The sequence below is a fragment of the Peromyscus eremicus genome, chromosome 8a (genome assembly GCF_949786415.1).
Source record: "Peromyscus eremicus chromosome 8a, PerEre_H2_v1, whole genome shotgun sequence".
Classification (NCBI taxonomy): Eukaryota; Metazoa; Chordata; class Mammalia; order Rodentia; family Cricetidae; genus Peromyscus; species Peromyscus eremicus.
The window spans coordinates 66,927,323-66,943,429 of record NC_081423.1 but is presented as its reverse complement, the minus strand read 5'-3'; the positions used below and the strand labels follow the sequence as shown (position 1 = coordinate 66,943,429).

General features: G+C 44.2%; 1 protein-coding gene across 2 annotated transcripts; it reads right to left on the bottom strand.

Moving 5' to 3' along the window:
- Positions 1 to 287: 287 nt before the first annotated feature.
- On the bottom strand, positions 288 to 1,577 carry LOC131916282 (C-C motif chemokine 4-like). Of its 2 annotated transcripts, none has more exons than XM_059269591.1 (3): positions 1,502 to 1,577; positions 896 to 1,010; positions 288 to 375 (listed from the first exon to the last, which is right to left on the bottom strand). In XM_059269591.1, the coding sequence occupies exons 1-3, from the start codon at positions 1,575 to 1,577 to the stop codon at positions 288 to 290; spliced, it is 279 nt and encodes a 92-aa protein (XP_059125574.1). The 2 variants fall into 2 exon arrangements, with proteins under 2 accessions (XP_059125574.1, XP_059125575.1); XM_059269592.1 differs by having other exon boundaries at positions 288 to 363.
- Between the last annotated feature and the right edge of the window lie 14,530 nt (positions 1,578 to 16,107).

Genomic DNA, 16,107 nt, shown 5'->3' with positions numbered 1-16,107 from the left:
TCACAAACTATATTGTAAAGAAAGATTTATTATGAAAATGCATGAAATCAATTACATAATCATATCCAGAATAGCTGAGGAACGGTAATGGTGGACCATTCCCATAGGAGATACATGTCCTTTAACTAAATATAAATAGTAGAAATAACACCAAATAAAATAACAATGTCTATATAAAGACTTGATTAAGAAGGGGGAGAGGAATTCTGAATGGAAGGAGCAAGGCACTTCTCAATGAGGAGTGACAGGGCTCAGGAGGCCTTCCCTGAAGTGGTTCCTCTTGCAGCTCAGTTCAGCTCCAAGTCATTCACATACTCACTGACCCAGGGCTGGCTGGGGTCTGCACAGACTTGCTTGCCTTTTCTGGTGAGGAATCTATAGAAGAAGGAGAGGACAGATGAGAATCCCATGGTTCCTTAGAGGACATCTAGCACTGTCCTTTGCCTATGGTAGGCATCTCACTCTGTTGAGCATTGCTTCTATGGGCAACCATGGTGGAGGGGATCCTTCCTGCATAACCTTGACACTAGACTTTCTGAAACTCTGTTCCCTGGGTGTGTATCTGTGCCCAGGGTTCCCTGTATCAGGAAACAGGGTTTCATGATCAATATGATGATGTCTCCCAATTTTTCATTGCTCCTTGAAATGGCCTTTCTATATAAGTATGCATTGTTTTGATTATTTCTGCTTTCATGGACTCTGGATACCTTCATCTCCAAGAGCTACCACCCATTTTAGTGACCATTAATTCACATTAATCAGAACTCAGAAAGTGACCTCATGACCTCACTGTTCTTTGGCACAGCTTCAACCCTTAGAACGCAATCCTTCTGTTAGCCCTTTCACCTGAACCTGGCCCTTTCTGAGTCTGGCCCTCCCCCCAGTGTGTACTTACACCACTGCTGGCTTGGAGCAAAGGCTGCTGGTCTCATAGTAATCTGTCACAAAGTTCCGAGGAAGCTTCTGAGCAGTAAAAGAAAAGCAGCAGGAAGTGGGAGGGTCAGAGCCCACTGGAAGAAAAAGCCAGGGTAAGGTCAAACCTGCTATACATTCTAGATCTTCCCTATGGACTACTAGAACTCTCAACATGGTCCCTTGAATGCATGGTCCTCCACCCAGAATGAGACTTTTACTCTAAAAAGGTATTCCTCGAAAAGGAGAAAAAATTCTAGGAGATTGAAACTGGATTTTTGTCTCAAAACACCTCTCAATTCCTTCATGTTTCAGGTAGGGAAATCAAGTCATAGAGACAGACAAGCTTAAACCAGAGAGAAAGCCAATTCTTTCCAGACCAGCATTTCCCTCTATTAGCTGTTAATTCTTAAGGAAACAGGAGCTTCAATATTAATGAATGTCTGGTAGTCTCTACTGTTAACAGCAGAGTCGGGAATCTTCCAGCTCCCTTTTGTTCCCTGACCAAACCCCACTGTTGGTCTGACCCCAGCTGGAAAACTGAACCCACTGGGTCTCCAAGGGAGCAGCTATGGCAGGGTCCACTTACTTGGTGCTGAGAGCACTGGAGCCCAGAAGGCAGCCATGACCAGCAGGAGAGAGAGAGCAGACACACACAGCTTCATGGTGTGGCTGGGGGAGAGGATGGAACAGAGCTGAGACCGCAGAGCCTAGAAGCTGCAGATGCTGGCTGAGTGTTGTGCTGATCTGAGCTAGGAACCCCTCTTTATAGGGACTCTGGGGCCTGGGACAGAGGTGGGGTGCTGGGAGGAAAATGGAATACCCTAAGAAAAGATGATGTCATGGTATCAGGAAGGAAACTGAAATTGGCTTAAAGTGAGGAGTTCCTCACAGACTGTCTTCCCCCAGCAGTGACATCACGGAAGAGAAAGGAGGGAGTTTGAGGGTAGAAGTGGGGTGCATGCTGGAGGGGGAAGTGGTACACCAAAGATCATGACCGACATGGGGTGTGTGTGTTTGTAAACCTGAGAGGAAGGATGCAATGTTCACACCTGCTGGCACGGGATGTGGATAGGAACTCGCTGCACTGGACACCTCAGGCAGTGGAGCCTTCATGTCAGTCTTTCCAGATTGTCTGGAGTCTCTGGAACAAACATGGGGTGTAACCACAGACAGAAGACACTGACCACTCCAGACTCTTCCACACACAAAAATACCATGTGATCAGCAGCATCCAGAAGGATTGGTTTAGGCTGTGTGAAACAAGGAAGGGATAGGAAGATAGAGAGTCAGAGACAGAGACAGAGAGGGACTGAGAAGAGAGAGAGAGAAAGAGATGGGGAGAGAGAGAGAGACTAGGGGTCAGGATATTTTTTGGAATGTTAAAAGAGGCAGAAAAAGAAACCAAGTTTGGGAGACCTAGACAAAGAATGTTCTAGTACACAAATAAGGATTGATACCTAGTGATGAGTATGTGCTGCAGACACAATGTGTAGCCCTTCTAAGCAGATGCACGTTGTCTAGCAAGTCCCTAGGAAATTCCTCATGTTCCTAGCCTGTGACCTGTGGAGAAGGTGCAGCCTACCAAGGCCGTGGGCACAGTCAGACTAAAAGCAGGACAAGTGAGGGAAACTGGATGATGGAACCAGTCTCGTTCACCTTTAGTTTAATTACTCTGCTTTACCTGCTTGCCCCGGACCTCCCACTGCAGCATGCTCTTGTCGGAAACAGAAAACAAAGGAGTGAAGAGGGAGCCCATCCTCTACAATGCTTCCAAGTGAAAACCTGGGATGGGTAGGGCAGCATCCTGAGATACTTTATGATCATTTCACAAAGTACAAGTTTATTTTTCCTCATTCCTCCTCTTCTCCCAAAGTCCAGGCTGCACTCACTCATCTCTGCTCCTCATTCTGCCCTCAGTCTGATCACCCACCTCCCGGGGTCTTGTGTTCTGGGTTCACTGATGGCACACAAGCTAGTCTTTCTCATGACCTCTCAAGGTGATGCAGCTTCATGGTCACACATCAAGTGCTGGTGTCTTCCTTCTTGGTCCACATGGACCTCATTTTCCATGGCATTTCAATTCAACCAACTTCCTACTTATCCTCTGTTTGTCAGGGCAGAGATGGTGGAGTAAAGCCTCCTCCTTCTCTCAAGGAGCTCTTAGCCTCTTGATGCAGGGACAGTGATGGAAACAACTGTCCCATGAGGTGGAACAAGGTGGCACATGAGAGACAGGAACGGGGCATCCGGGAGGCTGAGGATGAAGGCTGTCAATCATGTGTAGGTAGAGAGTTCTGAGGAAGGTTGGAACTCACTGTGCTAAGGAGGAGCCTCTGCCTACATCAGCGAGAGTGACCATCTCCATTTGAGTGAGGTAATCAGAGCCACCTGCTCTGGGGCACAAATGAATGGCAGATATGAATGAATGATTGGTCTGTGAGGTAGAGTCTTAATGTGAGCAGAGCATGCTCAGAGGAGGTGAAGACTATTCTAGAAGGTTAGAATTAGAGCGGGTCTCAGATTATATCACATTGCCTTCACGTTACAGATAGAAAAATTGGGGCATGCAGAGGACTCTCTTAAACCAGTAGTGTGGGGCAGAGCCTGTCAGCAGTCTGACTTCATGCTGGGCTCTTCTTCCAGTGGTTGTCAACTCTTGGAAAGTGGGAACTTGAGTATTATGACTGTCTACAGTGTACCTAAGTACAGTAGACTCTTGGGAGAGATTAAAGATCCATGGAGGAAACAGAAGATATGTTCATGTGGATAGCCTGGCCTCTCCTCTAGACAGTGGGAGGGTTAGAACTGTTAGGGTGACCACTGAGCATTGGGGGTCAACAGTGGGAGCCTGCTTGGAACTAGGGTGTTAGTACAGGGCAAATCCCAAGATGGGAGAGGTGAGCTGGGACACAGAGCCATTTTCCAAAGACAATACACCAAGAAGAATCATTGCCAGTTTGGTATCTAAGTCACTTTGGGGAAATGGGAGCAGACATTGATTTGTGGTTGGAAGAGACAAGTGGATGGTTATGCAGTGTGCAGGTTCAGAATGGCATCTGTAGCAGAGGGCCCCAGCTGAAGGAACTCATTAGCAACCTCCAGACCCTGGTCACCAGTCCTTAGTCACCACCACAGGCTGCTTCTCTGCTGTCAGGCTGTCTGGGGTAGAGGGCAGTGACTTCAGAAGGTGTTACATTCCTGAGAGAAGCACCAGTCTCACCAGTATTTGGTGAATTCAGGAAACTTTCTGCATTTCTTAGGAAGTCTCTCCCTTTGATCTTGTACATGTGTTTCTGCCTCTTCCCATTCCCCTGAGACAAGACAACAATCCAGTAAACCTTTACTGAGCACCTACCATGTGACAGGCACTGTATCAGTGTTAGAGATCCTGTAAAGGTTTACTGAGCACCTACTGTGTGACAGGCACTGTGTCAATATTGGAGATCCTGTGAAGCTTTACTGAGCACCTACTATGTGACAGGCACTGTGTCAGTGTTAGAGATCCTGTGAAGCTTTACTGAGCACCTACTATGTGACAGGTGCTGTATCAGTGTTAGAGGTCCTGTAAAGGTTTACTGAGCACCTCTGTGTGACAGGCACTGTGTCACTGTTGGTGGTTCCTTTTCTAAATGGTTGTTGACAAGTGTTGAGAGGGACTTTCAAAAATGTGAGTCCTGAGGAGAGGGACAGCAAGAGAATAACAGCCAGAGGGTGGGAGGAACGTGGTGGCCGACATCTTTGCTCTCTTGGTTCCTGCACTCATGAACTCACTGCGATTATGGCTGCCTCCACCAGATCTGCTAAAGGTCAAGCCACCAAAGCAGTTGAAATGTCAGCAGGTAGGCACTCATGGACTTAGAGGACTTCCAGTGGGAAGGAGAGGAGTTGGGGGGAAGGAGGAGAAAGGATTTGGTAAGGGAGGGTTGAGGGGAGGATAAAGGAGGGGAGAGGGGAGGCAATAGTTATGTCGGTTAGGGGAGGGGACATTTTGAGGAATTGTCACAGGGGTAGGGGGGATTATGTGTGGTTAGGAGCCATGTGTCCAATATGACACGTGTCAAATTGTCAAAGAATAAATAAAAGATAACAATATGAACTGTGAAATTTGTTTTAAAGGTTTATTTATTTATTATGTATACAATGTTCTGCTTGCACGTATGCCTGCAGGCCAGAAGAGTGCACCAGATCTCATTACACATAGTTGTGAACCAACCTGTGGTTGGTGGAAATGAACTCAGGACCTCTGGAAGAGCAGGCAGGGCTCTTAACCTCTGGGCCATCTCTCCAGCAGGAAGATGCAATTTTTAATAGAAAATTACATTAGGTTGTTTTTCTTTTACCAAAAGTATGAGTAGTTGCTCTAAAAATTTTAGAAATAATAGGATGACATGAATCTTAAAATTCTTAAGATTTAAGACTTAAGACTTAAAATTCCTAGGAGGAGGGATGAGAGGGGTATCTGTGGTTGGTATGTAAAATGAATAAAAAAAATTCTTAATAAAAATAAATAAATAAAAGACTTAAAATTCTCTATCATTAGGTACCTAGCTGTTAGTACTTAATATTCTTTCTCACATCAGCATATCTGCATATTGTAGTTAATATTCACCAGAGTTACTAAAGACTTAGTCTTTACTGAAATACAGCATTGATGAATACTTGGCATTCCATCGCCTCGAAGTACTAACACTTGTATTTAAAGCGTCTAGTACTTAGATAGGTTCATCCATTCTATTGTTTTGAACTTTTCTCTAAACTGAGCTGAGAACTGGAAGGGTGATTAGCTAGTCAAAGAGTAGGTGTTGGTTATCCAGGAAAAATGTGCTCTTCTAAGTGAGATGTATTTATTATGTCCTGTTTCACAGTAGGGCAGGTAAAGACAATGGTAATGAACTGTATGTTTCAACAGAGTAAGAAGAAAGGATTGTGAATGTTTTCACCACCAAGAAATTGCCTGATAGAGATGCAGACCCTGATTTGGACATCATACAGTTATACAGATTAAAATATTACATGGTGCCTGTAAACATGTAAAGTCTGCGTTTCAATATAAAATTACTTTTAATTAAAAAACTGGGGATTTACAAAAACATGTAAATGAGAGGAATTGTGTTTTACACTTAACACAGCACTTACCATGAGCCAGTACTATCCTAAGTACTAATCTGTTTAATTCTCCTAGTGGTCCTTTGAAGTGGGTGTCATTATTAGTTCCTGTTATACATGTAGGCACTGAGCACAGAGAGGTAAGTAATCTACAGAAAAACACACAGCTGATACACCGCAGATTTGGAAATGAAACCAAGGAAGTCTGGCTCTAATATAAGTAAGTCTGAAAAAGGAAACTTGCTTCATTATAAATTTCTGTAGAAGATTAAAGGCGATGTCCTGTCAGTGTGCTGCAGACTCTCGGGTCACATGATTTTGACTAATAGAATCCATCAACTTTCTCTCTTCCTCTCCTCACCCCCCCCCCCAGCCCATCTTAGAAGTTTGGTAATTTTAATAGTAGTCTTCAAGGAGATGGGGGTGGGGCAGCACACAGACACATGTGATGTGAGAGCAGAGGGACACCAGGGAAGGATGGGGGAGCAGGAATGGGAGAGGAGCAAACTGATTTACATTTAAGGAATGAAGATACTGGGGGCTGGACAGATGGCTCAGTGGTTAAGAGCACTGACTGCTCTACTAGAGGACCCAGGTTCAATTCTCAGCACCCACATGGCAGGTCACAACTGTCTGTAACTGTATGGGGTTAGTTCCCTCTTCTGGTGTTCAGACAGACATGCAGACAAAACACCCATATATATAAAATAAATAAATCTTTTTTAAGTATTGAAATTATATGTAAACTAAAAAATAGAAATTTTCTTTATTGACTTAAATAAGGATCTCCATGGCTGCCATGGGATGGACTTGTGCCCTAGAATTTTCACTCTGCCTTGGGCTTTGCAGAAAAAGGATACTCTGCCTTGTCAAGTTGGCCCTCATCACAGACAGCCCTGGGCAGTTCCCAGGGGCATGGTCTTGGCATTCAGGAAGTCTGAAAACAATTTGAAATCCAGGTAGGCAGGCTTGGGCCAGGTCACAGGAAAGTTTCTATGTCACTGGAAACAACAACTGAATGGATTTGAGGAATGTCACCAGAAGAGCAAACAGTCTGGGGTTTTAGCAAGAGCACTTTGGCAAAGCTGGGAGGAAATCCTGCTTCTAGTTTGTTGATTGTGGCCCTGCTGAGTAACTCAGAGGGCTGACCTCAGCAGTGGGTATGTGAGCAATATGGAGCCTCAGCTTTTTCTTCTTTCTCTCCTCCTCCTCCTCCTCCTCCTCCTCCTCCTCCTCCTCCTCCTCCTCCTCCTTCTCTTCTTCCTCTTCCTCTTCCTCTTTCTTCTCCTCCTCTTCCTCCTCCTCTTCATCTTTCTCCTCCTCCTCCACTTCCTCCTCCTGCTCCTGGTTCTCCTCCTCCTTCTCTTCTTCCTCCTCCTCTTCTTCCTCCTCCTCCCTTCCTCCTCCTCCTTCTGCCCCTCCTCCTTCTGTTTCTTCCTTTTAAAGATTAATAATAACAAGGAGGGCTCAAGTGTGTGTGTATGTGTGAATCTCCCGAGAGGAAGGAAATAGAATAAATAATGAGGATAAGAGATAGATCCAGAAACAGGTTGGGGAGGATAGAGGGAGACAGTCCTGGGAGAGGACAACTGGAATTGGGGAAGGGCTTCTCAGAGAGGAGCTAGAAAACTAGTGCAATGGAAACTCCCAGGAATGTTCAAGGGTGACCCTAGCTAGGACTACTAGCAATGGAGGATATGGGGACTGAACTAGACATCTCCAGTAACAAGGCAAAGCTTCCAGTGGAGGGACTGGGACACTGATCCAGCTACAAAACCTTTGACTTACAATATGGCCTGCCTACCAGATGTGCTAGGTGGCTTTAAACATGTAAACATGGCATTCAAATTGTGGGAGTGGCCAACCCATGACTGGTCTAGCTTAAGACCCATGTCATGAGATGGAGCCTATGCCTGACACTGCCTGGAGGGCCAAACCCAGAGGCTGGATAGTCCAGATACCTAGGATAGAACCAAACATGACTGGAAAAAAGTCAATGAAATGATTGCTATACTCATAGACTGGTGCTAAGCCCAATAGCCATCAGAGAGGCTTCACCCTTCAACTGATGGAGCAGATTCAGGGACCCACAGCCAAACATGAGGTGGAGCTCAGGGAATCCTACAAAGGAAGAGGAGGAAGGAGTGTAGGAGTCAGATGGGACAGCACAAGCAAACACACAGAATCCACTAGCCTGGGCTAATAGGGGCTCACAGAGACAGAACCAATATCCAAGGAGCCTGCATAGGGCTGATCTAGGCCATCTGAATATATGTTACTGTTGTGTAGGTTGGGCAGCTGATTGTTGTTTGGATGTGGGCTTCTAATAGTGTCCCCAACCCCCAGATCATGTAACCCAGTTTCCTGATGCCTTTTACTTCCAGTTCTTTCTCTTGGACACATCCAGTTTTTTGTGTGTAGTCAGCAGACAAAGTAACATGAGACTGTCCCAGCAAATTTCCCTGGAAACTCACTTACTCCCTTGGACATACCTTGAAGGATGTGGGGGTTTGGATGATAATGGTCCCAATGGGCTTATACATTTGCATACTTGGTTCCTAGTTGTTGGGGCTTTTGTAGAATGATTAGGAGTTGTGGCCTTGTTGGAGGAGATGTATAACTGGGGACAGGCTTTGTGGTTTCAAAGGTCCACACTATTCCTAGTTAGCCTGTTCTCTGCTTCATGATTTTGTGTCAAGATGTAAGCCTTCAGCTGCTGCTCCAGCACCATGCCTGTCAGCCTCCTGCCATGATCTCCACCATGATGGTCATGGGCTCACTGTCTGAAACTCTTTCTTCTACAGATTGCCTTGGTCATTTTTAATCAATGCTTTTCTGTAAGCCAAGCCTTAAAAGAAGGCTGAATAGGTGAGCAGAGAAGGGATGGGAGCCACAGGAGAAAATGCAGTGGCCCTAGTCCCCAAGTAGAGTGCCTGACTCTTGCTGTCCCCATTAGAGACTCTCAGAGAAGGAGCTGTAGTAGTAAAACACCAGCAGCTGCAGGAATGCCCCAGTCATTCTGTGGCTGGCTTTGAAGTCATTTCATTCTGTATGGTTACTTCTGAGGGATTTGAGAGGGGGTGTTGTTTGGTCACATGCTTTGCTCCATGTGTTTCTAGTCCTTCCTTCAGATTGAAGAGACACTCCTGTGAGCCTGTAACTCTCCCTCCCCCCTCTGTTGTATGCATACAAATTTACAGTGTCACTATTTCTGCTCTTAAAAGTAAATGAGTTTTCTCCCATGTGGTATGGGTGGTGCCAGACAGTTGGCACCATTCAATGGCCTACCCAGGTGCACAGTCATTCTTCATTCTCAAAATAGAGTCACAACCCACTTTTATAAAAATGGAGTCTCCCCGGACAGTACACAATCTGAAAAACAATTGTTTTACACAGTTTAGAGAATTTAGGATAGATTACAGCCTAATCTGAACACCTTCTAAAGAGTGAGTTTCCAGGTAGCCCTCCAGAGTCCTGAATCTTATTATGATTATAGCCCTTGCTTATTTCTTCTCATCACTGATGGTGGCTTGTTTAGCCCTTTCCTTGTCCCTAGTTGTCATAGCTGGGACCATGCTTGTTCAGAGGGGCTTGAGTGGGCAAGAGGAGCAGAGCAGCAACATGACCTCAGAGGACATGTAAAGTAACTGACAGATCAGCAGGGCTGATCCAGTGTCCCAAAGTGCTGAGAAGCATCTCATCAGATGCCAGCGGAGTCCAGGCTTGTGTGGGAGGAGTAGGAGAAGGAAAGACAGACAGGCAAGAGATCGTTCTCAATAGGGAAAAGAACCAGGAAGCCACCATGTTTATCTTGTCAGCCAGATGAAATTTTCTACCACTCGACGAAATGGAGATGGATTTAATTATGAAAAAAATAAAGTGATATTTTTGTATATTAAAGTTGCTGAGTATAGAATGCAAGAGAATCTCATGAAGTAAGACAGTCTTGTGAATTTACCAAGAATGTTTCTAGTAACTCTTATTTAATGAACTGAATAAAAGGAAGACATAGTAACATTTTAAAGCTTATGTCTAAATTAAATTTTATCACAGAGGGCCATGGGGAGAAGGCCAAACCACGTTTGGACAAATTTGAGAAAGCAAAGCTAAGGCCAGGTGAGTGGTCACTTCTTGTTGCTTACATTGTCCTGGTTGCTGACATTTTGTGAAGGTTTGCAAATGTCTGAATGCACTCCTAAGAGTGACAGCTGTCATTCTCTGGAAGGGCGTCGGATGCATAGGAGATGGAGCTGGGGGAATACATTCTTTTGGTTGGATATACTTTAATTAATAAAAACTGACATGTAGACCAATGGAATCAAATTGAAGATCCTCACATTAACCCATATACCTATGAACACCTGATTTTTTGACAAAGAATCCAAAACTGTACAATGGAAAAAAGAAAGCGTCTTCAACAACTGGTGCTGGCATAACTGGATGTCAACATGTGAAAGATTGCAAATAGATTCATACCTATCTCCATGCACAAAACTCAAGTCCAAGTGGATCAAAGACCTCAACATACATCCAGTTACACTGAACCTGACAAAGAGAAAGTAGAAAGTAGTCTTGAATGCAATGGCACAGGAGACCACTTCCTAAATATAATACCAGTAGCACAGACACTGAGAGCAACAGTTAATAAATGGGACCTCCTGAAACTGAGAAGCTTTTGTAAGGCAAAAGACATGGTAAATAATACAAAACAGCTTACAGAATAGGAAAAGATCTTCACCAACCCCACGTCTGACAGAGGGTTGATTTCCAAAATAAATAAAAACTCAAGAAACTAGACATCCAGATCCTGAACAATCTAATTAAAAAATGGGCTACAGAGCTAAACAGAGAATTCTCAGCAGAAGAATCTCAAATGTTTGAAAGACATTTAAGGAACTGTTCAACATCCTTAGTCATCAGGGAAATGCAAATCAAAACAACACTAAGATATCATCTTTCACCTGTCAGAATAGCTATGATCAAAAACACTGATAACAGCTTTTTGTTGGAGAGGATGTCCAGCAAGGGGAACACTCCTCCACTGTTGGTGGGAGTGCAAACTTGTACATCCACTTTCAAAACTGATATAATGGTTTCTTAGAAAATTGGGAATCGATCTACCTCAAGACCCAGCAATACCACTCTTGGGCATATACACAAGGAACGCTCAATCATACCACAAGGACACATGCTCAAGTATGTTCATAGCAGCATTATTCATAGTAGTCAGAACCTGGAAACAACCTAGATACCCTTCAACCAAAGAATAAATAAAGAAAATGTAGCACATATACACAATGGAATACTACTCAGCGGTATAAAACAAAATGACAGCATGAAATTTGCAGACAAATTGATGGAACTAGAAAATTTCATCCTGAGTGAGGTCACCCAGACTCATGACGACAAACATGGTATGTACTCACTCATAAGTGGATACTAGATGTAAAGCAAAGAATAACCAGACTACAACCCAAAGCTCCAGAGAAGCTAGTTAACAAGGAGAACCCTAAGAGGGCTGCATGGATCGATCACACTGGGAAGGGGTAACAGATGAGATCTCCACGAGTAAACTGGGGGTGATGGAGGGGGCAATGGAGGGTAGGGGATGGGAGATGAGAACATGAGGGAATGGGGTAGTTGAGCTGGAACAGGGACTGAGTGGGAGAGCAATGAAAAAGAAACCATGATAGAGGGAGACATCATGGGGATAGAGAGAAACTGAGAGCTAGGGAAGTTTCTAGTAATTCACAAGGATGACCCTGTAGACAAATTTCTAAATGGTCTTAATAAATAAAAAACATGGAGACAGAAATTTGTGTTTAAAGCCTGAGAGAAAGATTAGAGGAATAGGACAAACTATGAGCTAACCTCACCTCACCAACTCCACAGCTTCCAAAGAGAGCTTCTTCCTGTATACTCACGTTTATATGCCTTTTCTGTTCTGTTCTCTCATTGGCTCTCTTAGCCTAGCTACATCACTTCCTCTTCCTACACAGCTCTGTCACTTTCTGTCTGTCTATACAGACCTCCAGACCTCTATGGTTGGTACTGGGATTATAGGCATGTGTCACCATGCTTGGCTCGGTTCTCTGGTGTGGCCTTGAATACACAGAGATCCTCCCTGCTAAGTGATAGGATTAAGTGTGTGTGCTACCACTTCCTGACTTCTTTGTTTACTTATAATGGCTGACTTTTTCTCTCTGATCTCCAGGCAAGCTTTATTTATTAAAGCACAAATAAAATATCACCACATTTCAGCACAAATAAACTATCACCACATGACCCCACCTTAGACTACTAGCAAGAGTAGTACCTGAACTAGCCTTCCCTGGTAATCAGATTGGTGAATACCCTAACTGTCATCATAGAGCCTTCATCCAGTAACTGATAGAAGCAGATGCAGAGATCCACAGCCAAGCACAAGGCCAAACTCCAGGAGTCTAGTCAAAGAGAGAGAGAAGAAGGATTCCATGATTAAGGGCATGAAGATCATGATGGGGGAATGTACAGAGACAACCAAACCAAACTAGTGGGAACTCATGAACTGTGGACCAATAGCTGTGAAGCCTCCATGGGACTGGACTAGACACTCTGCATAGGCAAGACAGTTGTATAGCTTGATCTGTTTAAGGGGCCCCCTGACAGTGGGATCAGGATCCATCCCTGGTGCATGAGAGGGCTTTTTGGAGCACACTGCCTATGGTGAGACACCTTGCACAGCCTTGATTCAGGAGGAAAGGCTTGGCCCTGCCTCAACTGAATGTATCAGGCTCTGCTGACTCTATATGGGAGGCCTTACCTTGGAGGAGGTGGAATCGGGGGTGGGTTGGGAGCAGATGGCTGGGAAGTAGGAGGAGGGAGGGGAGAGGGATCTGTGGTTGGTATGTAAAATGAACAGAAAGTTTCTTAATAATAAAAAAATTAATTAAAAAAGAAAAATATTTTAAAGAGACAACAATAGGAAGGCTAGACATCAACTGTCCCTATTTGCAGATGTACTGAATCTAGAAAACTCCAGGATCTGAAAACACAATAAAGTCAGAATGTGTGTGTGTGTGTGTGTTTTGTGTGTGTGTGTGTGTGTGTGTGTGTGTGTGTGTGTGTGTGTTTGTGTGTATAGAAAGGATGTGAAGAGAAAGGAACACTTATACATTGTTGGTAGGGTGTGAGAGCCCACAGTGACTCAGTTTCCCACAGTGACTCAGCTTGAGGTTAAGTCTGTTCTGACCCAAAAGACTTCAAGGCTTGCTTGATCTAGTCTCTTCAGAAGCTGAGAGAAAGCTCTGATAAGGCTCCTAGAAAAAGTACAGGGGCTGTGAGAAAGTCTGATTAGCTTATGGGAGAGGAACTAATTATTTAGCAAATGTCCCATTCTAGGCAGGCTGCTGATGTTAGCAGGAGGCACATGTTTGAGATAACAAAACTGCCTGTTCCTTGAATCAAGGACAGGCTAGACTGCCTGTGCTGTGCTTTGTTCCACTTTAGCCTTTCAGTTTGTTTATAAGGTGGCTGTGAAATAAACTCAGGGCTCGCTTGGTATTGATCAGAAGCCCTCCCGGCACTGATTTTCTGTCTCCATCTATTCTTCTGTCTCTGTTTTTTCCTCAGCCTCACACCTACTAGGGGACCCTAGTTGACTCCTTGGCTGGCTCCTACAGTAGGGTTGTAAATTAATATAGATATTGTAAAAATCAATTTGAAATTTCTGAAAAATAAAAAGAAAACTAGAACAACTGTGTGACCAAGCTATTTTGCCCCAAGCATATACCCAGAGAATTCCATGCCATATCATGGGGAAACCTGCACCCCCCCATGCTTATTGGAAAGAGAGTGTGGGAGGAAGGCCCTAAGGGAGGAGAGCAGTACACACTAGCAAGTGGATATTGTGTAGAAGCCACAGGTCCCCTCCCTTACTCTGCCTCCCCTCTTCAGGCTCTACTGCAGACCCAGAGACCTGGAGAAAGTCCATATGTAAAACCAAGCAAGCACATAAGATATCTCATAGTAGACTAAAAAAGGAGGTCACTGGCCAAGAGGAGAAGGGAGAGACCAAAGTTTTACATGACACAGCAGGTGGAGTCCCATCCTTTGTTGTTCCTGGTCGAAGCCTTTCTTCATAGATCTGTCCCAGAATTTCTGGGATCCCGCCTCTGTGGAACTGACTTCCTCCCTCCCTGTTTGCCCCGGGTGTGGCCATATGGGAACAAGAACTAATTATGAAGGAGGAGATCCTGATTCTGGTCCTAACCCTGCTCTCTCAGCAATAATGCCAACACAAATAGGCCATGACTCTACTCTAGGCCTCATCTGCAAGTGAGAGGATGGATTCACCTCCAGGTAAGAATTCGAGATTCCCACTATGCCACGGGAACCTTAAGAGATGTTCTCTCTGAGGGTCAGGAACCCTCAGGGAGGAATCAGCCCTCATCAACACCTGTTGAAACAGAGTCTTGTCTCACTGCAGTCCAACTCTTTGGAGTATGTCTACCTCACCTTGTAGTACTCTTTGGGGATGTTTGGCTTATTTTCTAGAATGTTCCATTCTCCTCTGCGCCTGTGGGGTTGCCACAGTCAGTGAATGACTCTTCAGCTATCAATTGTACCAGTTTCCAATTACTGCTATCACACGTCATGGTAATCTTGATGTCTTAAAACAAAACACATTTAATCCCTTGAACTTCAGGGGGCAGGGATCAGAAGTCCAAAATTAGTTTCATCAGCCTGGGGGAAGAAAACATTTCGTTACCCTTTCCAGCTTCTAGATCTACATTTTTTTTTTTTTTTTTTTTTTGGTTTTTTGAGACAGGGTTTCTCTGTGTAGCTTTGTGCCTTACCTGGAACTCACTTGGTAGCCCAGGCTGGCCTCGAACTCACAGAGATCCGCCTGTCTCTGCCTCCCGAGTGCTGGGATTAAAGGCGTGCCCCACCACCACCCGGCAGTTTTTAAGATTAATAAACATGACTGGGGGGTAATCCCTTTGCGGACCTCAGAAGTGTGTCACTAGGAAAGATACCAGTACAGGGGCCTGATCTGGGGGTTGACATCAGCTGCAATGTCGCTCTGTCACACACTGAGTGGTCTTTGGCAGGTTATTTCTCAGTCTTTAACCTCAGTTTCCACAAAATGAGTTAGACAGAATGGCCTACCAACATGCTACCAGTCTATGAACCATTGATCAGAACTACTGTTCATTCAATTCTACATTTCTCTCTGTCCTAGGTGAAGTAATTTGTGGCTGAGAATTATTTTGTTATATTTTATATTTAATATTGTATTTTACAGCCAAATCAGACACTTAAGCTTTGTCATACCATTTGTTATGTGGTTTAGGTTGCTGACCTATGACCTAATATGAACTTCAGAAATCCTTGTTTCCCAGGGACACAAGCTGGAGTTCAGAGAGGGAGATAAACCATCTGGGGTGCTGTATACATTCCAATACAGTGGGCACTATTACCCCATTTTACAGGTCAGAAAACTTGAGCTCTAGTAAGGTTCAATGATTTTCTAATGTCACAATGATAATAAGACAATGAAGTCCCCTTATGACTGAGCCACATCCCTTCCCTCTGTCTTGTGTTGTTGTCCCAGTCCCAGTTTCCCTCTGGAATGTCAATCTAATGTTGACCCTTAGGATCAACAATGTTCTTCTGCATCCTTCTTTCCTGATGCTTCCCAAGCAAATCTACATGCACCGGTCCCCACCCTCATACAGATGTTCCTATTCTCATTAGAGGCATTGAAGAAATGTCTTGAGTCCATTTAGCCAAGAAGACACATGAAGGTCTCACTCAGTATTTACTCATTCTCACTGTTTCTGCAAACTGTAGTTTATCCATAATAGCATCAGGCATATTCAACCCAAATGAAGATCAATTTAAAATCATGAACTATATTTTAAAGTAAGATTTATTATGAAAGTATATGAAATCAACTGCGTGGTCATATCCACAATAGCAGAGAAACAGTAATGGTGGACCATCCCCATAGAAGATACGTGTCCTTGAACTAAATATAAATAGTAGAAATAACACCAAATAAAATAACAAAGTCTATATAAATACTTGATTAAGAAGGGGAGA

Excerpts from the sequence above, each read along its gene's own strand:
- LOC131916282 (XM_059269591.1), bottom strand. The coding sequence starts at position 1,577 with ATGAAGCTGTGTGTGTCTGCTCTCTCTCTCCTGCTGGTCATGGCTGCC. Across the intron at positions 1,011-1,501 it reads TCCAGTGCTCTCAGCACCAA|TGGGCTCTGACCCTCCCACT; the intron begins GTAAGTGGACCC and ends TTTTTCTTCCAG. Across the intron at positions 376-895 it reads TGCTCCAAGCCAGCAGTGGT|ATTCCTCACCAGAAAAGGCA; the intron begins GTAAGTACACAC and ends CTTCTTCTATAG.